At 42.5% G+C, this 26,312-nt stretch overlaps 1 protein-coding gene and 1 long non-coding RNA gene across 2 annotated transcripts in view; one reads left to right on the forward strand and one right to left on the reverse strand.

The window, feature by feature from the left end:
* The window catches only part of LOC138950027 (uncharacterized), an 85,078-nt gene that overhangs the window by 23,164 nt on the left and 35,602 nt on the right, over positions 1-26,312 (reverse strand). The window contains exons 7-13 of the mRNA XM_070321813.1: positions 19,402-19,536; positions 18,791-18,921; positions 18,066-18,091; positions 16,549-16,596; positions 10,212-10,396; positions 7,744-7,956; positions 850-5,251 (exon numbers count right to left, since the gene is read on the reverse strand). Coding sequence (XP_070177914.1) covers positions 850-5,251; positions 7,744-7,956; positions 10,212-10,396; positions 16,549-16,596; positions 18,066-18,091; positions 18,791-18,921; positions 19,402-19,536 — 5,140 coding nt within the window. The remainder of the gene's footprint in view (positions 1-849; positions 5,252-7,743; positions 7,957-10,211; positions 10,397-16,548; positions 16,597-18,065; positions 18,092-18,790; positions 18,922-19,401; positions 19,537-26,312) is intronic.
* On the forward strand, positions 11,320-12,950 carry LOC138951109 (uncharacterized). Its single transcript, XR_011450990.1, has 2 exons — positions 11,320-12,058; positions 12,476-12,950. It is a non-coding gene; the product is annotated as an uncharacterized lncRNA (long non-coding RNA).

Consider the following 26,312-nt stretch of genomic DNA (forward strand, 5'->3'; position numbering starts at 1 on the left):
CATCAACATTCAGACACTATGAAATGGGATCACTGACTACATACCTTCTATTATCATTTCAACTTTTAATCCATAACACAATCATTTAATCGTTCAAACATTTAAAGTTCACATACTTTTTTTCTTTTCACATACTTAGTGTGGACTTACCCAAACATAAATGATGTTGGAGACTTTTCGGGGTTTAAATAGGTTAAACTTGATTTTTTTTTTATTCACAGCTTTCGGACATAAAGCTACCGTCATGGTCGCAAAACAGTGCAGAACTGCGAAAGACAACTTTTCAGCAGAACATTATGAGAGCCCGAAAAGATGCCCCAGTATAACACTTATGCAAGACCCGTGTGAGGAAATGAGGCAGTCTGGCTTCTATCCTTACAATACCAGTGAGGTTTCGGGGATGCAAAGAGTAGTCTCAAAAAGATTATGGTGTAACAAAAAGTTGGGCAATTTAAATCGACAACAAAACCAGAAACAATTGACCTCTCTGTCCATAAACTAGGCGTCAAGTGTGCAAAGGGAACTGATCTTCGGAAAATACGAAGAAAAGGCCATGCAGACACAAATAACAAAAGCATACAAGCGTTTGAATGACGATCTCTCTCTTCATTCTGCATGGAATTGTGTAAGCGAACACACTTATCTGTGGAAACAAACCTGGAATTATTATGTGCAGTTGTATGTAGCCTCACGCAAAAGACGTTTAAGTCGACGGAGCTTTTGATTGCTGTGAAGCAGGACCATGTGTAACTAAACTCATGCTTCAACAGACCTCAAATGGCCTAGTTAATGACACGCAGCGTGCCTTCGTGTTCCCACGAACCTTCGTGTTTTGTAAGCGTAGACCACTATTCAGTGGCGCCATGCTGTTCGAGAGTGTTCACTACTTCTTTATGCCCCTTTCGCCTTGCTAAGCTAAGTGCTGTGTTGCCTTTTCTGGTGGTCACTGAGATGTCGGCACCATGCTTCAACAGAGTGTTCACCACCTCTACATGACCTGTTCGACTCGCACAGTGCAGGGCTGTAAAACCTGTTGCGGTTTGCATGGTGATGTCAGCTTCATGCTTTAACAGAATGATCACCACCTCTACATGGCCCTCTTGACTGGCACAGTGCAGGGCTGTGAAACCTTTAGCAGTTGTCATGGTGATGTCAGCTTCATGCTTTAACAGAATAATCACCACCTTCACGTGGCCATTAAGGCTCGCAGCGTGCAGTGCTGTGGCACCCTGTGTGGTTGCTGTGTTAATGTCTGTACCATGCTTCAGCAGAGCATTAACCACCTCTACATGGCCCTGAAGACTCGCATTGTGCAGTGCTGTGACATCCTTTGTAGTTGTTGTGGTGACGTCCGCACCATGCTTCAACAAAACGTTCACCACCTCTACATGGCCCCGAAGACTTGCACAGTGCAGTGCTGTGAAACCCCGTGTGTCTGTTGTGTAGATGTCAGCACCATGCTTCAACAGAGTGTTCACCGATACTACATCGACATTTTGATTCGCTATGTACAGTGCCGTGACACCCTGTGTGATTTTTGTGTTTACGTCAGCATAATGCTTCAGCAGAGTTTTCACCACCTCTCTGTGGCCCTGAAGACTGGCATCGTGCAGTGCTGTGACACCATGTGTGCTTGTTGTGCTCAAGTCAGCACCATGCTTCAAGAAAACGTTCACCACCTCTACATGGCCCTGAATACTCGCATAGTGCAGTGTTGTGAAACCCTGTGAGTCTGTTGTGTTAATGTCAGCACCATGCTTCAACAGAGTGTTCACCACCTCTGCATGGCCATCATGACTCGCCCATTGCAGTGCTGTTACACCCAGTGTGCTTGTTGTGCTAAAGTCAGCACCATGCTTCAACAAAACGTTCACCACCTCTACATGGCCCTGATGACTTGCAAAGTGCAGTGGAGTGAAACCCACTGAATTTCTTGTGTTAATGTCAGAACCATGCTTCAACAAAGCGTTCACCACCTCAACATGGCCATGTTCACTCGCTATGTGCAGTGCTGTGAAACCCAGTGAGTCTGTTGTGTTGATGTCGGAACCATGCTTCAACAAAGCGTTCACCGCCTCTACATGGCAATGTTGACTCGCTATGTGCAGTGCTGTTGCACCATTTGTGGTCGTTGTGTTAATGTCAGCACCATTCTTCAACAGAGTGTTTAATACATCGACATTGCCATTTGGACTCGCATAGTGCAGTGCTGTGAAACCCTCTGTGTCTGTTGTATTGACTTCAGCACCATGCTTAAACAGAGTATTCACAACCTCTTCATGGCCCTCTTGACTCGCTATGTGCAGTGCGGTGAAACCCTGTGTTGCATTGACTTCAGCACCATGCTTAAACAGAGTGTTCACCACCTCTTCATGGCCCTCTTGACTCGCTATGTGCAGAGCTGTGAAACCCTGTGTTGCATTGACTTCAGCACCATGCTTAAACAGAGTGTTCACCACCTCTACATGTCCATTTTGACTCGCTATGTGCAGTGGTGTGAAACCTTGTGAGGTTGTTGTGTTGATGTCGGCACCATGATTCAACAGGTTGTTCACCACCTCTACATGGCCATTTTGACTCGCATAGTGCAATGCTGCGGCACCATGTGTGCCGTTTGTATTGATGTCAGCACCATGCTTCAACAGAGTGTTCACCACCTCTACATGGCCCTTTTGACTCGCACAGTGTAGAGCAGTCAAAGCATGTGTGGTTGTTGTGTTGATGTCAGCACCATGCTTCAACAGAGTGTTTACCACCTCTATATGGCCATTTTGACACGCTTTGTGCAGTGCTGTGAAACCCTGTGATGTTGTGTTGATGTCAGCACCATGCTTCAACAGAGAGTTCACTACCTCTACATGGCCATTTTGACTTGCTATGTGCAGTGCTGTGAAACCCTGTGATGTTGTGTTGATGTCAGCACCATGCTTCAACAGAGAGTTCACTACCTCTACATGGCCATTTTGACTTGCTATGTGCAGTGCTGTGAAACCCTGTGATGTTGTGTTGATGTCAGCACCATGCTTCAAAAGAGTGTTCACCACCTCTACATAGCCATTTTGACTCGCACAGTGCAGTGCTATGATACCTTGTGTGTCTGTTGTGTAGATGTCAGCACCATGCTTCAACAGAGTGTTCACCACCTCTACGTGGCCCTGAAGACTCGCACAGTGCAGTGCTGCGACACCCTGTGTGTTTGTTGTGTTGATGTCAGCACCATGCTTCAACAGAGTGTCCACCACCTCTACGTGGCCCTCAAGACTCGCACAGTGCAGTGCTGTGACACCCTGTGTGTCTGTTTTGTTGATGTTAGCACCATGCTTCAACAGAGTGTTCACCACCTCTACGTGGCCCTCAAGACTCGCGAAGTGCAGTGCTGTAACACCCTGTGTGTCCGTTGTGTTCATATCAGAACCATGCTTCAACAGAGTGTTCACAACTTCTGCATTGCCTTTTCGACTTGATATGAGCAGTGGTGGGAAACCATGTGTGGTTGTTATGTTGATGTCAGCACCATGCTTCAACAGAGTGTTCACCACCTCTACATGGCCCCTTTGACTCGCACAGTGCAGTGCTGTGACACCCTGTGTGTCTGGTGTGTTGATGTCAGCACCATGCTTCAACAAAACGTTCACCACCTCTACGTAGCCCTGAATACTCGCATAGTGCAGTGCTGTGACACCTTGTTGGTTCGCTTCGTTAATATCAGCACCATACTTCAATAGAGTGTTCACCACCTCTACATAGCCATTTTGACTTGCTATGTACAGTGATGTGTCACCCTGTGTGGTTGTTGTATTGATTTCAGAACCATGTTTCAACAGAGTGTTCACCACCTCTATATGACCATTTTGACTTGCTATGTGCAGTGCTGTGAAACCCTGTGTGATTGTTGTATTGATGTCAGCACCATGCTTCAACAGAGTGTTCACCACCTCAACATGACCTTCTTGACTCGCAAAGTGCAGTGCTGTGACACCTTGTGTGTCTGTTGTGTTGATGTCAGCACCATGCTTCAACAGAGTGTTCACCACCTCTACATGGCCATTTCGACTCGCTATGTGCAGTGCTGTGAAACCCTGTGTTGTTGTGTTGATGGCAGCACCATGCTTTAACAGAGTGTTTACCACCTCTACATGGCCATTTTGACTCGCACAGTGCAGTGCTGTGCCACCCTCTGTGTCTGTTGTGTTGATGTCAGCATTATGCTTCAGCAGAGTGTTCAAAGCCTCTACATGTCCATGAAGACTGGCATAGTGCAGTGCTGTGAGACCCTGTTGGTTTGCTTTGTTAATAGTAGCACCATACTTCAATAGAGTGTTTACCACCTCTGCATAGCCGTGAACACTTGCGCAGTGCAGTTCGTTCCAACCAATGATATTTTTTATAGGCAGACTTGCGCCATGATTTAGCAGGACAGAAAGAACACAGTGATGTCCTTTCCGACATGCCAAGTGAGCGGATGTCTCTCCCTGTTCAGTCACAGCATTGACGTCAGCACTGTGACGAATCAGCTGACCACAAATCTTAGCGTGACCGTCAAGACTTGCTCCATGCAGGGGCGTCATGCCTGAGTGGTCTTTTGTATTGACCTGCGCACCGAGTTTGATGAGAAAATCAACAGTGGCTAACTGGTTATAATGACAAGCTACGTATAGCGGTGTCCACCCATGTCGCCCAGTCTCCACATCCAGCCCAGCCCCCTTCTCTACCAGACACGCAGCTACCTGAGTGTGACCATAACGAGCAGCAAGGTGTAAAGCTGTCAACCCTTCCCTGTCCTCAACATCTACCTGTGCTCCCCTGCTAATTAAAAACAAAGCCAGGTCAGCATGACCGTGTGTGGCGGCCATGTGGAGAGCTGTGTTGCCAGAACTGTCCACACTGTTGACGTCAAGGGGACTCACAAGTCTCTTAACAGTTCCAATGTCCCCATGGCGACTGGCTGAGATGAGAGACGTCACTTTATCATCTTTAGCTTGATTACTGGACAAAGAATGTTGATTTTGTTGAGCAGACAGGGTTGTTCCCTTGCTGCTGTCACTGTTCTTCCCATCATCTCCTGTACCTGTTGCAGCAGTTTCTTCAGTATTTGATTCATGTACAACAGTATGGTGCTTTTCCTCATCGAGGATCCCATGTCTACCACTGCCTGCCATGTGTGATGAAGTGTCAGGTATGGACGGAGGCATCAGTGAGAGATGACCGCTGCTCTTGATTGCGCTAATTAGCTGCATCACCAAATCAGGTTCTGAAAAGATCAACCAATTTGTTGTTTTTCTTAGAAACATAAGCTTTGTTTTTTGCTATCATACTAAATGTGTGTAATCAAATCCAACATGCATTCGTTTTCCCAACACCGGTTATAATGTTGGTAGTATGAAACTCAATGCAAGGACAATGGCTACCATTGCACAATTTGCATCAGTTGATGTTTTCAAGCCAGCATACATATTAAGTCGAATTCGAACAAAATAAAATTGTGGTAAAAATTCTTCTTTTTCTTCTTCGTCTTCTGTGTTCATGGAGTACAACTCCCACGTCCACTCGCGTTTTGCACGAGTGGGCTTTTACGTAGATGACCATTTTCCCCTGACAATACTTCTTTTTCCTTTGTTTCTATAACCAACCGCATCTGACATGGATTGCAAGATCTTTTCAGTGCGTCCTTGGTCTTGTGCTTGCGTGTTAATACAAAGGTCGATATGAGGCACTAACGGGCCTGCGCATAAGTTGACGTGAGAGATAGGAAAAATCTCCAACCTTAACTCACCAGACAGATTCGAACCCTGAGCCTTCAATAGGGAAGGCCAACATCTTCACCTCTAACCTATTGCGCTCGTTAGTCAAATGAACTTCTTCCTCAAATCTCGCCGGAAATACTCTGATGGGACAGTTAAATCCCTACATTCAAAACATGTGAATTTTTGACTCAACCGAGTAATTTGTGAGTATTAGGATTCATATGTGTCCGTCTGTCCGAGGACAAAAAAACTTAACGTTGAGGTTATCTCGGATGTTTTTTTAAACTAGACCTCTGAAACTGTGCACACTTTTAGGGTTTCATGATCTCATGAAGTGACTCCAGTTTAGTTGACCCTCGTCAACATTTGGAGTCACAGCGGGGTCTTGTTCGTTTCATAAAAGCTTAACGTTGAGGTGATCTGGGACGATTTTGAAGCTAAAGCTTTGAAACCTTTCACACTTCTAGGGTTTGATAATCTCCCGACATGATCAATTCATGATAACTTAACATTGACGTCATTTCAAGCGGTTTTTTAAAGCTAGAGCTTTGAAACCTTGAACACTGCAATGGTTTATTAATCAGCCAACATGACCCTAGTTTGGTTGACCCCCGTCCCATTTTGGGGTCACAGTGTGGTCATGTTCGTAAAAACTTTACCTTGTAATTTCTCGGTTATTTTGGGAGCAAATTTTACACAATTGTAGGTGTTAATAATCAGCATACATGACCAAATTTGGCTTGTTTTAATCAAATTTCAGAGTCACAGCATGAAAATGTTTGCTAGAGAAGATTTTCACCCCTGAAAATCCAGCTAACAACAAAATAAGCCTTGAGGTCATCAAGCTATGATGTCATTCTTTGATATGGTCACAGCTTAGTGTCTGGTTTTTTTTAAGTCTTGGCTAGACTATTGGTGATATCCTCATGTTATATTGCTATTCTGATAGACACGTGGGGGGAATTGGGGGTTGTGATTGAATAGGCTCACACAGCTCTATTCCGATCATTGGGCCATATTCTGCAGATAGTTGCTGAATATCCTTTTCATATTCGCAATAACAAAGACGCATGTTCCCGGTATGGTCAACGTGTATGAAGTACACGCATACCTGGCCAGGATTTCTACCATGACTGCTCGACAGACGATGCAATTTGAACTCTTTTTTTAACCGTACATGAAATATATTCTGTGTAAAAGCCAGTTCGGGGCAGGTTGGGTCGGGCACCTTTGATCACTGACACACACACACAAATACACACAAAGTGATACAAAGAGAGAGAGCTGTCTGTTTGACACTGTTTTATTCTAACATTTGTCTGGTGAATATAATTGCAGGCTAATGTATGTTTAGTTATTCATACTTACTAAGGATGAATTTGTTTGGTGCAGTATGTGCGCAGTATGACAAGTCATTAAGACCATTGTTTTGTCGTTTGCTCATTAATTGAGTTGACGGACTTTCCAAAGCGGGTTAGTAAATATTACCCAGATAAAAACTGAATAGTTCCAGTGTATTTGTATTGTTATCTTTAGATAAATAGATACTGTCTGTAGACAGTAAAGAACAAAATGTACACTGTTTTTGGATTGACAGTTATGATTCTTGACTTTATATCACAGATGACCCAAGTTGCCCCAGACTATGACCCAAACTGGCCCAGCCTCGGGGCAGGTTGAGTCATTCAGGGTTGTGATTTTGAACATAGAATGTGCCAAAAGTGCTCGCTTTATACACTCATTTGTTTGTTCTTTGTATTACTGAGTGATTAAAGTTTGTGATCAACTGCATTTTGGTCTTCTGTGTCCATTCATTTGTGAGTAAGAAGGAAAATGTTAAAAAGTGACCCAAGGTGCCCCGGTCTCCCCTACAGACAAATCAGAATGACTGCTTGTCAGCTGTATCCAACGAGCAGTGGTGTCTGAGAGGTAAGAGCAAGAGCAAAACCTTCAAACAGAAAGAGACTTTTGAACACATGTTTAGACCCTTACTGCTTACCGCGTTTTTCTGGTAGATGCAATTGTATGTTTTGAATCACTGCTCCTGCGTAGTTGTGATGTATGACGCTGCCACTGTTTATGGTGGAGTACTGTCTGTGGTCGTAGCGTCGCTGGTTGTCATGGGTGATGTGTCTGTGGTCTTGGTGAGTCATGTGACTGGCCACGATGAAATCACCCTTCACGTCACCAGGAGCATTCGCTGTCACATTGCCTGTTAAAGAGAGTGTGTGAATGACAATAAATCATGGAGCATTTACAACAAAATAGAATTTATGTGGAGAAATGGTTAGGCATTTTTTTGTTGCGTGTCAAGAAAGCTTCGTTTCGTAGCGATCCATATTATTTTCATTATAGAAATACCCATAATGCAAAGTCCCTACCTTCCTCTACACAACAACAGTCAACGCTTTGAACCAACTCTGACATTTATTGATTTTTTTCTGCGTCTGGGCCGCGGATTTCCAGTGTTGAGTATAAGTTTGCGTTTGTTAGTTGTTGTGTTTTTGTAGTGTTGCAATCTTTGTGGGAGTGGTCATTCAAGATTGTCTTTAATTTGGCGAAATAAATGTCGATCCTTTGTTCTGCGAGAGAGCCAGTGCGCTGACCGACGAGTGACGTCATGGTGTCACCCAGCCTCGAACTGAGTTCAGACTCACAATTGGTCTGAAATCGCGATCTTGTGGGGCATTCGTTTGCTTGCAGAGTCGGAGAATGTCTCCAGAATGACAGGCATGACACCGTCAGGACAGGCCAAGTTGTACAAGTCCCTTCGTCGGGCGATCACACACAGTCGGTCGGGGTTTGTTGTGATTAAAAAATGCTGTAGTTGATTAATAAAAAGGTTGTAGCAGGGTCATGTTGATTGTGCTTTCAACTGATCAGCTTAGAAAGCACGGTTATATTGGCAGACAATCATCAGTTGTTCCGCTTGATGTGCGTAGGCGACATGATAAGTTTCAGTTGAAACAAATCTTTTGTCGGGCATGCGGTTTTTTCCACCAAACGGCTCTTTACTCAAGAGACGCAGGAGACAAAGAGCAAGACAGAGTCAGGGAGATCAATGGGACAAAGAGTGTCTTTCTTAAATGTGTGAATGAAAAACTAAAACATTTTCCGTCTGTCTCTTAATTTCCCAAATCTATAGCAAGGGACTTAATACTACTGTTGTAATTTGTTTGATTAAGCCGTAATTGAAACTATTGATTTCTAATGATTTCTTTGTGAACAAAAAGTAAGTTCTTGTGTGTCATGAGAGAGAGAGAGGGGGGGAGGGAGAGAGAGAGATAGAGAGAGAGAGAGAGAGAGAGAGAGAGAGAGAGAGAGAGAGAGAGAGAGAGAGAGATAAAGAGAGAGAGAGAGAGAGAGAGAGAGAGGGAGAGAGAGAGAGAGAGATAAAGAGAGAGAGAGAGAGAGAGAGAGAGAGAGAGAGAGAGAGAGAGAGAGAGAGAGAGAGAGAGAGAGAGAGAGAGAGAAAACCTGGAGGCTAAAGTTGTATCATGCTAGAAAAAGAACGTCTAAGGTGACATGATGATTTTTGTTTACGTCATGTGTGTGTTCTAAACTCGAAATTAAATTCTTATAAGCATCCCTGGTCTGCAAGTGTACTACAGCTGAAAATGAATGCATGATTTTAATTCAACGAATTTCTCAAATTTTAATTTGAGCATATTTTCAATGTCAAGCACTGTAAAACTATATCATTTTCGAACGAGAAAATAATAAGGCATGCAGGTGTATTAATGTTATAAGTCTTGTTTAAAAAAAAAAGAGAGTGCATAATTTTGAGTGACAATTTCATTGACGAATTCAGTAAAACGCAACAATGACGTCATCAAACAAAACTATTCAAAAACTGAGAAAGGGGATACAAGTCAATGATGTATAGGACAATTTTCATATTAAAAATTTTTTTTAAACACATTTTCAATTAAACACTACAAAACTGTATTTTTTTAATTTTATTTATTTATCGGGTCATTAGGAATACAACAATATCACCTTTGCGGTTCAATTTCAATTGTTTTGAAAAGTCGCCAAACTCTAAATGAACATTTCATAAACCATGTTTGATATACCAAGCTGAAATATAAATGCAATCACATAGTCCGGACCAAACCAATGACTACTTGGTTACCATTTCGGGGAAATAGCGACAAAAATACGCAATGCCGCATAATTACTTTTAAAACACAAAAATGACGGCATCAAACATCGTTATCAACAACAACAAAGAAAAACGGCACACGCAAATTTCCTCCTGTTGTGTAGTTTTTGACAACTGCTTATTGCACACACACACACACACACAAACACACTTCCCCTGCGCAGTCGCTAAAACTTTTAGTCGATTCTTGACTGGATGTAATAATGCATTTGAATTCACAAGCTGAGAACAGGAGGCCAGATAGCTCGTTTCACTCTCTACACACATGAATATAAGCGCCTATCTGGTCACAGCCGACTTACCAGAATTGTTGACCGGTATGTCGGAAGTAGGGTTGTCATCATTCCCAGCAGGTGACGGTGACGTCAGAGGTGTGTCAGCTGATGCGCCATTAACGTGAACGGAAGTGTCATCAACAGAGGCATCTGCATTTCCCTCTGACGTCATCGGGCCAGAATCACCCCTCTGAGCAGAATGCTCCATTTGTCTGTAAAATAATGTTCGGAGATTTAAAGAGATCTGTTAAAGTTTAAACGAGTCTCAATCCAGCTGTAAAATCCCTCCGTAAAACAAGGCAATTGAGTGCCGATTACTGCAAAACGAAGGCGTGCGGATTGCAGTTTGCACCATTGTTCCGTGCATGTCAGTGTGTCTCGGAGTTGTGATAATGTACTGTGGACTACATCATCTTGAACCATCGAGATGTTTCCGTGTGGAAAGTGCGTCGAATAGGTGCCGCTGAGGTTAAGCGTAAAGCCAGACAACACTTCAGGTGGTGATGTTGGTGGTGTATCGTCGTTGGTGTTGTTGTGGGGTCTGATTAATTTGTGGACTTTTATTCCCTGGCTGCTCTTTCAAACTCAGCATCTGAGCATGACACGGTCATTGAGGGGTCGAGGACGACTCCTCTTCTTCAATGTGGTGAGAGCGGTGAACATGACTGTGTCGTTGTTTGCCGTTCTCATGAGATCAGTTACTTTTGGGTTTTTTCGTTTTTGGCTCACGTAAGTGTAGCCTATGCGATGCTAACTTTTGTCTGTCTGTGCGTGCGTGCGTGCGTGCGTATGTATGTATGTGTGTGTGTGTATGTCTGTGGTAGAAACTTTAACATTTGACTGAACACCGAAATACTAATTTTACCTGGTTATTATCCAAGCAACAGCTTCAAAGTATTGAAGCAATCATCAACATTTCGTCGGCACGTATGTAGTTAAAGTGTGTATCACCTATGCACCATCACCTATGCTTACTGTGTCTATGCTGTGTGTGTATGTGTGACGGAGTGATTGAGTTTGTGTCACGGTTACTGTTTGTCGATTTCTTACGTGAGCCTTGAAGGCTTCGCCTCTTGTTACCTCCTAATTTGTGCATTTTCACAACAGGCTTTTCTGTTTCATCACAAAACAGAAGTAACTGATCTCGTGAGAACGGCAGTGCACTCGAGAAGGTTTGGAGAAAAAAAACACGACAGTGTCTCTTTCAAAAAGTAAGGGGCCCCACAACATGCGGCAGACTGACCAATCCACCAAAGCGATTCGTTCCCAAGTCCGGCCTTCGTCGAAGATTGCTTGTCCAAACCTTTTCAGTGCCTCAATTAAACAGACGAATCTATGTGCTACACTGCTCCGACACACACTACAACAGTCACAGGAGGTTGCGTCGATCGGTACACGTATCCTATTTCTAGGTGCATGTTTCACAATCTTCTGTTTCGCCTGAAGTCAGTGGTACTGGCAACAGTGGAAAGTGTAAACAACACAACAAACGAAGACTTGCAACCCGGCATTAGTCGGGTGTCACAAGCAGCTGTAATTATTTCGTATTATATGCAATCATTGCAAGCGCCTGTTCTTTGTGCTGTCGTTTACCTGCCAGGTGAGACAGCTAGCACTCGTAGTTTTCGCGCGGCACGGTTTTCTCTAAATTCTAGTGAAACGGGTGTATCTCAGGTGTGCTGTAGTGAGCAGTAAATTCAGTTGTGTGTCAGTTTTATTCATTCTTGCCGTAGCCGTTTACAGGGCTAGAAGTCTGCGTTCCAGACTGGAATCTGTTCTTCATTTGAACGTTACTTTTGCTTTCATAGAGCAAAAGGGAGCTGTCTTCATTTGACAGGGGAATTTCGTGTATGCTTTCATGCAACCAGGATGTGGTGCGTAATACTTTTCTATTGTTTTCGGTGTAGTTTAGGCTGTTTGCGTGGTACATGTTTGTTGTTTCGTGTCTGTGCGTTTCTTATATGTTCAGGCTAGTCAGTCAGGTATTTCGTTTAAAGAAGGTTAGTTTTATTAGTTATGTTAGTTATCAATTTTGAATATGGTCTGTGCATTATGATAACTTGTGTATGTAAAAAGACGGAAAGCTATTTTCGTGTTACATGTTTGGATAACTTCTGCCAATTATTAAACATGTAATGAATTGGTAGAACGGTCATAACATATGAAGTATTTGTGCGAGTGTGTGAGAGTCATAGAGGCTTTGTCCATTCTTTCCTGCATTGGGTTTGATATATGGGAACGGATAAGCGATGTGAGTTAACCATGGACTAAGAGCAATGCAACCATTTCAGGTTGCGGTTTTCTTGCCGAGGAGTGATGGAGATGATCCGCCAGCCCAGTCAAGCTAAGCCATTCTACTGTTGAGGGCTGCTATGGACTCGCTTCGCATGGAACTCGTTCCACAGCTGAGGGCTGCTATGGACTCACTTCGCCAGGAACTCATTCTGCGCTCGTGACGTCATTCGTCTTCGGGGCATCTGCATCTACACCCAGGATCTCGCTTCACTTCAAGTCACTGTCAGACCTGCTGGACGGTAACTCTTCCGCTAAATCCGTCCCCTAAAAATAACTCATGCAGGAAGTGTAATTTCAGTGTATGATGGAGTGATAGCAAGAGGGTGTGTTTGCTAGGTAGAGATTTGATGTGAGTGAATGAGAGTAATTAGAGTGTAAACGTTAATTATCTTTGGCAAGGGATTGGGGTTATTTGATGTGTAAATGTGAGTTTTGAGTGCTTTGTTTTGTTCAAGAAACGTATAAACTTCATTTATTGTGATTTGTACCTTTTTACAGTTTGAGAGAGAGAAAATTCTGTGAGTTTGTGGATGACAGACTGCGCATATGTGTGTGCGCATATGTGTGTGTGACATCGGGAACATTCTCACTTTTCTCTGCAGCCGATACGCAAAGTAAATCGAATCAAGTCGAAAGCAGCCAATTTCTCTCTTGAAATAGTGATATTCCAAATGAACTATGCATTATTTTTTTATCTGGATCAAGTAGCAAATAGTTGTGAAGTTAAAACAAACGAAGAGGACAGCTTCCTCACTTCCCCTCTGCATAAGACATAAGACTTTATTTCAACCATGTGCAGTACACTAGGGACATGTTTTGGCCAGAGTACAATCAATCAATCCATACACGCCCTTCCAAACATCGCTTGCAATCTCAGTCACACACACGCTCACGCACGCCCGCACACATAACTATCACTATGAAGTTGCTATCAGACAAAGGCCATCTTTCCATTGCCACTCCTGTCACAGATTTTTGTTTGAAAAACAATGTTACTCGTGGAAAAGCAAATATAGTATGGATACATTCAGGCAAAATTTGGGACTTGACAAAAATGCTGTCTCGTGCCCAACATGTCATTCACACCTGTCAAAAGCGGGGACAATGCATGCAAGTTTTCATATAAATAACACTTGATCCTATTCCAGAGGTTCTCAAATGTCTCACATTTTCTGAAAAAAAGTTAATTCAAGTTGCAAACTTCAGATTTTCCTGACTGCCAGGTGGTCAGTTTTGTGAGCGTGGCAGTGTTTTGCATTTACCTGTGAATGTGTCGGACATTCTTAACCAACTTCCTCTGCATCAAACTGAAACCGAACACGTATCTATCTGTTATGAAAATGGACATACTAGAGTTATTTCCAAACATAAAGTTTCACCTGATAACATTCTATTCGCTTTTAAGTGGTTAAAAGCCAATAATCCAATCTACGCAGACTTGGACTTGCACAACGCTGGATCAAAGCTAAGCAAGTCACATGGTGATAGTGTTTGTTGGGATTTTGAACAAAACTTTAAAGAAACACAACATGAAGTTATGGTTCCTGCTGATAACTCTGCATCTCAGTCAAGCCTTGAACGAGTTACACACACTTCACCTATGTTGTATGTCCAGAGGTCTAAACATAGCCCTGTGAATATAATTATACGAGATTGAAAATGGAGAGGAAATGGCATTTTCATGGCTTTTTGCTGAGGGCAGAAATGGATTCAGTGACATGCAAGAGACAGAAAAATATGGCTTTTAATGTACGTGTACTTGCGAAACAGACTTTACAATGTAGACTCTCGGTTCAGAAAAGATATGATGTAGGCCCCTATTTGCTTCAGTCAGCAGAAGCATATGACAAGTTACTTCTCAGACAAGATGCATCATTCTACATGACAATCCGATCTCCATTTGCAACTGGAAGACAAAGCAGAATTTTGTGCAAAGGATACTAATAATATTAATACCACTTCATCTTTGCATGACAGCTTTTACATGTTCATGAAGAACATTCGAGGGACAACTGCTTACTTTCACATGTATCCGTACTTCACTGCTTCTTTTATTATAACAAGGCTTCGACCCCTGTTGATTTTAATCAACCAAATTTCTTGTACAATCCATTTAAAAGGGTGTACTTACTGTCTGAGGAGCCATTTGGGAAAGTGTGTATGCGACTGAACTGATGGGACCTTACAAAGTTCAACCGAGGGACACATTCACTGTACCTTGCAAGATTTGCTCGAAAATGCTTTATCCTGCGTCAAGAGTCCGGAATTCCGTTCGTCTTGGCAGTTCATTTAGTGCCAATGAGTACATATTCGTCAAAGCTGATAATAAACCCTTAATTTAGAAAATCAAACCTGTAACTTAGCAAACGCATGCACATCCCCTGCTTTACAATCAGCACTTAACTCTTTTAGCACAGGATAGTGCCAATCATCTTCAACAACTTCTCTTCTTAAACACCATACTATGTTGCTTGATTTTCAAGAAATAAAATAGTCCAACACTGGCCCTTCAGTCGGACTATAAACGTGTATTTTCTTTGAGATAGTTTATGTGTTCATGGGTTTTTTTAATTTTTATTGCAGGCAGTATACCTGTCCCAAAACAGATTTCCCGGGTGCAATTCCAACCGGCGTTATCCCCTCGCTTACAGCTTGCCCCGTGTTACAACTTACTTCGCTGTATCTCAACCTCAAATCGGACTCGCCCTCTCTTTCAGGTCTAAGTTATTTACGACGACACAAGCTGGAAACCATCCAACAATGGGCGAGTCGCTGAAGTCTAGTCAACTTCAGTAACACGATCTCAGTATTGAAAGCACAAATTACTCAACCCGGATTCCAATTCCACGGCGGGTGTTCACAATAGGTATTCCTAAAAGCATATAATCTAACAAGCTTTCAACGCTCATCGTTGTCTGCTTGCAGCCGGTTGCTAGTAGCTGTCAAATATTTCAAATCTGCAGGGAAATCCGTGTATAAAAGTCCTTCTGTGATTGGTCAATGCGTTTCAGTGTTAGAAGGGAAAACATTATGTTGTTCATGCTGGATGTCAGTGCTATTTGATTTTGCCTTTCAACAAAGAAAGTAAACAGAAGAAAAGGGGCAGTCATCAAGTAAAGGCAACTGGAACAGTGAGGTCGATAGAACGTAGGGCACACCAATTACGAAGGGAGCGGCTCGGGAACCGAGGAGGCGATTACGGACCTACATGCTCGAGAACTCACGAGTAACTCTCGATGTAAAAAAAAAAAACACCACCAACAACAACCAACCAACCAACCAACAAACAAACAAACAAACAAACAAACAAACAAACAAACAAACAACAACAACAACAAACAACAAACAACAACAACAAACAACAACAAACAACAACAAACAACAACAAACAACAAACACAACAACAAAAATTGCTTCGAAGGACATTTAATTAACCCCGTTAGCGCAGTCGGTAGCGCGCCGGGCAACACATTCCGTTTTAACTGGTTCAAATCGCGCAACACGCACACTTTTTTTTTTAACCCTTCCAACTCTTCTTTTCTTTTTGTTATCCCTTCATTATTTTTTTTCCTTTCTTTCATCTTTATTCCAAAGCGTGTGATTGGTGTATGGAAGCGACGGTTTGCACAATAAGAGAACAACTTCAGTTGAACAGAATTCCTAAATCTATTTTTAGTAACATCAACTTACGGAGAATGTCCAAAGGGCGCATGTATCACAGCGCGTCGAGTGCAAATTATGGTTGTTGATAACTTGTGTACTAATGCACTTGTGGTGTGCCTGTGTAGATAAGACACTTGAATTTGAATGCCCAGTCAACGGTGTGTCAACATACGGCTCCTGCTTGAGAGTGTAAAGTTACCACATGTGTTTGAGAAGACAAGTTCTATGGGCTGAACTACATAAACAAAACACCTTGATGGCTAAGGGAGAGGGACAGATATATAGGCCCCCCTACAGACGGTCTTATTGAGGCAGACAAAAGCACATAGCTAGTGTCAGAGTGACTTTGAAGCAAAGATGTCAGCAACTGAAAAACATGTTAGTGATGTTATTTCGGTTCACTCACTGATTTCTTTGAAGAACACGCCAGTGAACTTCAGGCTGGAGTTTTCCCCTGAGAACAGAAAGAAGAATCAACTTAGGTCTTTCGTCCTACTGATATTCCTAAATTGAAAAACAAATAGACAGCGTCTAATACAATGTTGCCTAAAATGTTAAAAAAAACCAACATATTTGCAAACATTTTTGATTAATCATTAAAACAAAAAAGACCCGTTAAAAGAATGTACAATCCTGTGTGTGTGTGTATGTGTACGGGTGTGTGTGTGTGTGTGTGTGTGTGTGTGTGTGTGTGTGTGTGTGTGTGTATGTGTGTGTGTGTGTGTGTGAGTGTTTGTGTGTGTGTGAGAGAGAGAAAGAGAGCGAGAAAGAGAGAGAGAGAAAGAGAGAGAGAGAGAGAGAGAGCAGTAAAAACAAAGCGATTTGTTTCATAGCAGAGACCGGAGTAGACAAAACAATGGATTCACTGCAGTATGTTTAGAATTGTAACTTAGCCTGGGTGTGTATACTTACTCGGGAAACAAGGAGAAGCAAGACGATGACACGCAGAGACTTCAAGTTTAACTGACCTGTTTCACGCAGCATAGTCACGTAGTCACAATGCTGAGCATGCTACGTGTACGTTTTAACCAGGAAAAAGGAACAAAAACACACAGACTCGATATCCATACCTAAGTTGTCATTGGGTCGTAAGCCAACAGAAATGTTTTACACAGACACAAACCATCCACCCATAAGCAAAATGTTGTACTTCTTTATGCCGAGAAAAGTGTGTTTACCTTGAGTTGGAATCACTGATGATTTGTCGTCACGTAAGTCCTTCAGGGGTGGACGCCATCTTGAATGAAGCGAAGAGCGATGCTATTTTTAAACTCTAGTCAACACGAATAAGATTATAATGTAAGCGATACAAACTTGGGGGGGGGGGGGGGGTAGGGCATTGGGTAAGGGGGAGGGGGATTAACCTAGTCTGGGATGCGTTTCTAAGGCGGTTTGTGTTGAAAACGAAAGCAGTGGTGTAGAGAAAAGTATTGCCTGTTATTTTTTATTTTTTTTTACCTCCCAGCGAACTTTGTGTAGAGAGATCGGCGGGGGAGTTTTGCGTCGCACAAGCCTGAAAGTGTGAACTGTTGATTTCCTTCAACTTCAGAGAACCTTTTCTTTTGAACTAGTCACATAATGTACTTTCAAACTGGGTTTATCTAAAAAAATAAAAATTAAAAAAAAGGATTGTGATTGTTTCACGGTAGAACAAGCCGTTTTCGGTTTACAGTTTATAAAATGTCTTTTTGAAGAAATGAATGTTAATGTAGGTTTCTTTTTCGGAGTAATGTTAATGAGCACCCCCTACCCTACGTAAAGCTAGCCAACACCCGCAAAGGTATCGCTGTGGTAGTATTTACGACTGTATGCACTCTCTTCTTTGTGCTGTCTGCTGTACCATGCTATCTCATGCTCATCGTTTATATTGCTGTCACAGTAAATCACGAAACCCAATATACTTATTCTGCATTACTTACTCACCACTCAGCAGCCGGTCCTCCCCCGAACTGAAGGAGAGTGTTGACAAGGAATTTATGCCCGTGGTGAGTGTGAGTAAACCGACTGATTTTGTGCGTGAACAATTAGGCTACAGCTGTTTTTACGGGCAGGGAACAGCTGTTTTTACGGGCAGCGTCTGTATATATTTGATCATTTGAGAATGTACTGCACTCGTGTGTCAAAATTCATGCGAACGACCTTTATTCGACATTTGTAAGTTTTTATTTACTATCCACATGTTCTCCCAGACGATGAAAGGCGACCGTCACTGCCCAGCCAACTACCGCCCCATTTCACTCACTTCTGTCCCCTGTAAGGTGCTGGAGCACATTATTAGCCGCCACATCCTATCCCACCTTGAAACCAACAACATTCTGACAAATCTAAATCATGGCTTCCGATCCGGCTATTCCACAGAGACCCAGCTCCTGACAACAACAGAAGACCTGCTATCCTCATACGACCGGGGGCGCCAAGTCGACATGGCCATCTTGGATTTTTCCAAAGCCTTCGATACGGTACCCCACGATCGTCTCCTCCACAAACTCAACAGCTACGGAATCTACGGCTCCATCCTCGCCTGGCTCCAGACCTTCCTCACCCAACGTACCATGCAGGTAGTTGTGGAAGGCTCGACCTCCGCCTCAACCACTGTCGACTCTGGAGTCCCGCAAGGCACCGTGTTAGGGCCTCTTCTCTTCCTTTGCCATATCAACGACCTCCCGGATGCAGTCAAGTCCCAAGTGCGCCTCTTCGCAGATGACTGCCTCCTCTACATGGAGATCGTTGACTTCAGCGACCACATCGCCCTCCAGGAAGACCTGAAGAGCCTTGAATCCTGGGCAGAGAGATGGGGCATGCGCTTCAACGCTACAAAATGCTACGTCATGACTCTCGCACGGAAAACCCCTTCCTCCTACCTCTATTCCCTAGACAGCACCATCCTCAAGAGTGTACCCACGAACCCCTACCTTGGCATTCAGTTCTCTAACGACCTGAAGTGGTCCACCCACATCAACTACATCACTAAGAAAGCAAACAGCACCCTCGGATTCCTCCGCCGCAACCTGCGCCACTGCCCATCAAACTGCAGGCGCAACACCTACCTTGCCCTCATCCGCCCTCTTCTAGAGTATGGTGCCACCATCTGGGACCCATACCTTAAGCAGGACGTCGAGAGATTGGAGCGCATACAGCGGAACGCATCCCGCTTCACCTCTGGTGACTACAGAACCACGACTCCTGGCTTCGTCACTGGGATCCTACACAAGCTTCAGCTACCAACCCTCCAGGAACGTCGCGAACACCTGCGTCTAACCTCCTTCTTCAAAGTGGTTGAGGGGCTGGTGCCGGCAATCCCGCCTGACAAGTTCCTGATCCCTCAAAAACCAGAACGCCTCATTCGTCCACGTCAATCTTCCAGAGACTTTAGCACCTCGAACCCAGTAGACAACTACATCAGGAACAATAGCAGATGCTTCACTGTGCCACGCTGTAACACTGAGCAATACAGACATTCGTTTTTTCCAAAGACTGTAGTGGCCTGGAACCAATTAGATGAAGTAACTGTATCCTCGGCATCGACCGAGAGTTTCAAGTCGGCGCTGGCAGTAGCCAGACGACGATAAAGAACTAGCTGCGCACCCCCCCCCCCCCCATTCCGCTGCATCAATGCCAGACATCTGGATGACTTGTCCTACAAGTGCAGCGTAACCTACAGATACAGATGAGACTAAGAGCGTGGTCATATCCAAGCAGGCTTTACAGACGCCTTTCTTTGTTGTGGACATTCGCCTGCTACATTTCTATGGCACATGTTTGACCGGATGTAGCTTTGTGACTAGAGATAGTAATTGTCACTTAGTCAGATTATATCAGTATGGAAAGATCCATTTATGTTTCTGAAACAACTGACATGACGTGTGACCTTCTTTGTATATGACGTCATAGTTTATCTTGGATTTTGTGCTGGGTTTGTGCAGAAGCTTGAACTTGTAGTCTAGAGCTTATAGTGAAGAGTGTGTGCCTTGGGATACCAAACGCATGTAATTGTCGGTGAACGTACCGATGTGTAAACTTCATCCTTTGTTCCTGCGGTGAGCGGTAGGTTGTGTTTCTGTGTTATTCTCCCTTCCATTTCAGTGTTAGGCGTTCTTTGTGTGTCAAATTGTCACGTGCTCTAGTCTTTTTGTTTGGGTATTCGTGTTTTTGTGTGTGCAGTTAATGAATCATTTTGAAATACTAATTCGTTTAGTTCTATCGTTCACTGTATTTTGAATTGTGTCTTTTGTGTGCACTAACATGCGTATACTGTGGTGTCTGCATCGCGTTGTTGTGCTTTGTTGTGGTTGTTGTTGATGATGCTGTTGTTGTGGTTGTTGTTGATGATGCTGTTGTTGTGGTTGTTTATGTTTGTGGTGTGTGTGCTGTGCTTGTTGTTGTTGTTGTTGTTGTGTGTGTGTGTGTGTGTGTGTGTGTGTGTGTGTGTGTGTGTGTGTGTGTGTGTGTGTGTGTGTGTGTGTGTTCGAGGTGTGACATAGAAAGAGAGAGAGAGAGAGAGAGAGAGAGAGAGAGAGAGTGGGGGAAGGGGTTTGTCCCAAAAAATAGTATCTCTATCCCGAAAGAGACAAAACAGATGTGTACTGACGTTTTACAGACGAGATCTCTACTGATTTTGTTACAGCAAGTGTTTTGAAACATCAAATGCACAATATTATTTTTGCAAAATATACTACTTGTAGTCCATCACTAACACACACACACACACACACACACACACACACACACACACACACACACACACACACACAGTCAAAACATTATTAAACACAATCGTGACTTCAGAAAAAGCAAATGTATTGAAATGGCACTTAGAATGAAACAAAACCACTCTTTCCGTCGTGTCGAGCGCAAACTGAATAGTAATTCAACACTCAACCAAGAAAAATGAAAATCAAAACTAAACATTATATATATTTCTACAGACACGTGTATATTTTTCCCGATTAGACAAATATAGAGAAAATGCGTCAAAATGTAGTCTCTACAGCAGCAACAGAATAAAGGTACTTAGAAAAGCAGTCAATATTTGAACGCTTCTGACAAAAGGAACAAGATATAAAGACTACTGAACACTTGTGACAAACAAATAGAAGGTATAATTAAACACCACAGAATGTGATCAAATAGGTACACCTTTCTAATCCAGAGAATGACACCGAGTACACGATGTAAGTTCCCATCGATCCGCTCAGGGTTTTACACGAGATATGAGCATCCTTGACATACACCAACATCCTGACTGCATGATCCATAATTTTGACATTTTTTGTTTGTGAATAAAATATGTTCGTAACTGACACTCATGAATATTTGCAATTTTAATTCACCAAACTATTGTAACTCCACACAGCAATAGGCGTGTTGTTAACTGTCGGTATGTGTGGAAGTTGAAGGATGCTTTTAACTCGTGTAACAGCCTGGAGAAATGTACATTGGTATTGAAGAAAGAAAACAACTACCACCCATACATGTAGAATTAAAGTAAAAAACAAAACAAAAAACAATGCGTAATATAAGCATACCATTTATATAGAGAGAGCAATGAAATCCTACAAACTCAGCAAAGGGAACAGACTCGATCCTAAGATATTGATATAATCAATTCAGTTACACATCATTTCCCGACACCAATAAAAGCTTTGTACATGTCTTGCAGTGTTGAGCTGTGTTACAAATGGAAATGTACTTGTGCAAATCAAACCCCTTTTGTATACATTTGAGCGTTTTTAAAAGTGCATGCTGCGTGTGTGTGTCTATGTTTGAAGAACGTTTTGTAACAACATAAACTAAGAAAAAATATTTACAAACTTACACACACACTTCAAGTTAAAATGGGTTTTAAAAAGTTAACAACACACATTTGCTGAGTACAGCTAGACTTGACCAGAAGACACCAACAGACACAAATCAAGGCGAAACATTGTGTGTTGGTTGTCTCGCCAACTCCAACCATCACAGTCAATTCACAATACGTGAAAATCCTGATGTTCAGACAGCAGTCATAAACAGAAAGGTCAACATGCCGACTAAAAGAATACCAGAAAATACACAGCTGCAAACAATCTCGGTAACAGGCACAGTCCTTCTTGTCAAAACTGTTGTGCTCGCTATCCACGATCTGATTGGTTACTGCATGGGGTGAGAGATGTGATTGGTTACTGCATGGGGTGAGACCCTCCCTCCACTTATACACACAGCGAACATCGGTGCAAAATGTTTTTGATGAATTAGTTTCACAGATTGATACTATAGTAGCTTTTTGATCAATTGATTAACAAACACAATTCCCAGTCTGCACAGAAAGCAGCCAGGCGGTTGATGTTTGGTATGAGTCCAAGTGGAGGGATGGCCTTGTTCCGTGTGAAAACCTGGACACATCACACATGGAGGGTTGAAACACTTGCACGGGAAGGTCTGTGCCAATATTAAAGCAACGAACGTTTCTACCATACAAAGTAATAACCAACCAGCAAAAACAACAAAAATAACAACAACAACAAATTATTAATAAAAAAAATAACCGACCGACATACCAACGTCCACGAACAATGATAAAACTGTAGGTGATTAGCCAGCATGGTATAAATCACAACACAGCACAACACAATCAACGCCAAAATCGAAGAAAATTACTGTGATTAAAAGGAGTTGAGATTTCACGAACAAACCAAAAAAGAGAGAGAAAAAAGAACAGGTGGCTAAGCCAAATACCTTATTTGGGATTAGGATTTTCTCTAAATATACTTGTTGGTAAATGTTAAAAGGGGAGGGGCGCAGTGGGTGGTAATTAAACGTCGGTCTCCTAATCGGGAGGTCGTGAGTTCGAATCCCGGTCGCTGCCGCCTGGTGGGTTAAGAGTGGAGATGTTTCCGATCTTCCAGGTCAACTTATGTGCAGACCTGCTAGTGACTTAACCACCCTTCGTGTGTACACGCAAGCACAAGACCAAGTGCGCACGGAAAAGATCCTGTAATCCATGTCGGGGTTCGGTGAGTTATGGAAACACGAAAATACCCAGCATGCCTACTCAACGAAAGCGGAGTGAAGCTGACTATGATCTCAGACTATGTTCTTCAGTTTCTCAACACAAGTTATGTACAAATCGGGGGTTATTTACCAAGTAATGTAGCGGATCTGACAGAAATCTGATCAAATCCCATACCACACGATAATGATTTTATATTGTACAGCGTCAGTTGTTCTCAAGCAAGTGGTTAACACAATGATAAAATATACGTTTGCCTCCAACGGCGATGGAAAACAACAAGATTTCAAACATCTTAAACCGTACTATCCATACTGCACAGTATAATCAGTACATTTGCTTGATGAGAAATACAAGTTCTTCATCAAAACTCAAACGTGACACATAAGCTTCACACCCAATCGAGAAACTGCCAATAAAACTTCATCTTGAAGGAATGAACCGCAAGCAATGGTTCACATGGAATAAAATCAAAATGAAATCTCATTTTGTTGAGTTAATAAAGAACATACCGTAAAAGACATACACTATTGAAGTCATTACAGTTCACCATCATTAATTGGCGGGAAGCTTTGCTAACACTGCTCTATCCTAATATATAAATAACAAATGGCCCACTCTAATAGCACATGTATCAACATTGTATAAACCAAACATGTAAAAGTGGAACGTCCATCAAAAAAAGTAATGTACAACATCAGTATATCATCCGAGTAACAATACGGGACAGAAATAGATCTTATTAAAACCTGTGCCGCGTAAAATCATTTAAGCGATAAGAGTGACTCTATCGTTCTCAAGTATTTGTGATTTTTTTTAAGAGTTTGGAGCCACCGCATTGAAAGACTTGCGAAACAATATACACATCTTCAAAGTTTCCGCCAGACTTGTTTTGGATCAAAATTGGGAAAGTTATTCAGAAATTACTTTCAAAATCCCAATGTCCATATATCTCTGGATGGTACGTGCTTTTCTTCCTGTCTTCACCATCAGAGTTCGGCGAGCATCCCCTTGTTTACAAGATACATACAGTCAAGCTCATCCATTGTTTACAAGATACATACAGTCAAGCGCATCCCCTTGTTTACAAGATACATACAGTCAAGCGCATCCCCTTGTTGACAGATACATACAGTCAAGCCCATCCCCTTGTTTACAAGATACATACAGTCAAGCCCATCCCCTTGTTTACAAGATACATACAGTCAAGCCCATCCCCTTGTTGACAGATACATACAGTCAAGCCCATCCCCTTGTTTACAAGATACATACAGTCAAGCCCATCCCCTTGTTTACAAGATACATACAGTCAAGCCCATCCCCTTGTTTACAAGATACATACAGTCAAGCTCATCCCCTTGTTTACAAGATACATACAGTCAAGCTCATCCCCTTGTTTACAAGATACATACAGTCAAGCTCATCCCCTTGTTTACAAGATACATACAGTCAAGCTCATCCCCTTGTTTACAAGATACATACAGTCAAGCTCATCCCCTTGTTTACAAGATACATACAGTCAAGCTCATCCCCTTGTTTACAAGATACATACAGTCAAGCTCATCCCCTTGTTTACAAGATACATACAGTCAAGCTCATCCCCTTGTTTACAAGATACATACAGTCAAGCTCATCCCCTTGTTTACAAGATACATACAGTCAAGCTCATCCCCTTGTTTACAAGATGCATACAGTCAAGCACATCCCCTTGTTTACAAGATACATACAGTCAAGCTCATCCATTGTTTACAAGATACATACAGTCAAGCTCATCCCCTTGTTTACAAGATACATACAGTCAAGCGCATCCCCTTGTTTACAAGATACATACAGTCAAGCTCATCCCCTTGTTTACAAGATACATACAGTCAAGCTCATCCCCTTGTTTACAAGATGCATACAGTCAAGCACATCCCCTTGTTTACAAGATACATACAGTCAAGCTCATCCATTGTTTACAAGATACATACAGTCAAGCTCATCCCCTTGTTTACAAGATACATACAGTCAAGCGCATCCCCTTGTTTACAAGATACATACAGTCAAGCGCATCCCCTTGTTTACAAGATACATACAGTCAAGCTCATCCCCTTGTTTACAAGATACATACAGTCAAGCACATCCCCTTGTTTACAAGATACATACAGTCAAGCTCATCCCCTTGTTTACAAGATACATACAGTCAAGCTCATCCCCTTGTTTACAAGATACATACAGTCAAGCGCATCCCCTTGTTTACAAGATACATACAGTCAAGCTCATCCCCTTGTTTACAAGATACATACAGTCAAGCTCATCCCCTTGTTTACAAGATACATACAGTCAAGCTCATCCCCTTGTTTACAAGATACATACAGTCAAGCTCATCCCCTTGTTTACAAGATGCATACAGTCAAGCTCATCCCCTTGTTTACAAGATACATACAGTCAAGCACATCCCCTTGTTTGACAGATACATACAGTCAAGACGATCCCCTTGTTTAACAGAAACAGAAACACTAAAGCACATACACGAAAACGTATATCAACATCCAGACACTATGAAATGGGGTCACACACTACCTACCTTGTATTATTATTTCAACTTTTAGTCAATAACACAATCAAACTGGACATTTAAAGTTTATTTACTTAATGCCAATTTACCCCCCCCCCCAAAAAAAAAAAAAGGGGGGGGGGAAAGAAGAAAAAAGGAAAGACAATTCATTATAGAGACTTTTCATTGTGTTCAATCAGGATATCCTACAATTCACTACTTTTTGACACCAAGCTGTCGTCATGGTCACAGAACTGCAAAACACAACTTTACAGCAGTACATTATGAGAGCCACTCGGGCAAACACCTCTTTGACCTGTTGATTGCAATGCCAACTTACACACTAAGTCGAGGGGAATGTCAGCTGTCCTGGCCGCACAAATACGGTAATGGTGGAGTGCACAGTATGTCAGCTTGATTTTATTCCTGGCTGTTATGTCAGCACTAGAACAGTTCTGCAAATACCAGTAAAAGCCTATTGGAACAAATTTATTTGTTTTGCAAAGCTTTGAGCAGTGCGTAGAGCTCGAAAATAACAGACATTGATTCTCTTTCGGCCAAGGTAAACAGCCTTAAGATGCCCCAGCACACAATTTACGCAAGACCCATATGAGGAAATCACGCAGCCTGGCCTCTATCCAGACAA

The sequence above is a fragment of the Littorina saxatilis genome, linkage group LG16 (genome assembly GCF_037325665.1).
Source record: "Littorina saxatilis isolate snail1 linkage group LG16, US_GU_Lsax_2.0, whole genome shotgun sequence".
NCBI lineage: Eukaryota > Metazoa > Mollusca > Gastropoda > Littorinimorpha > Littorinidae > Littorina > Littorina saxatilis.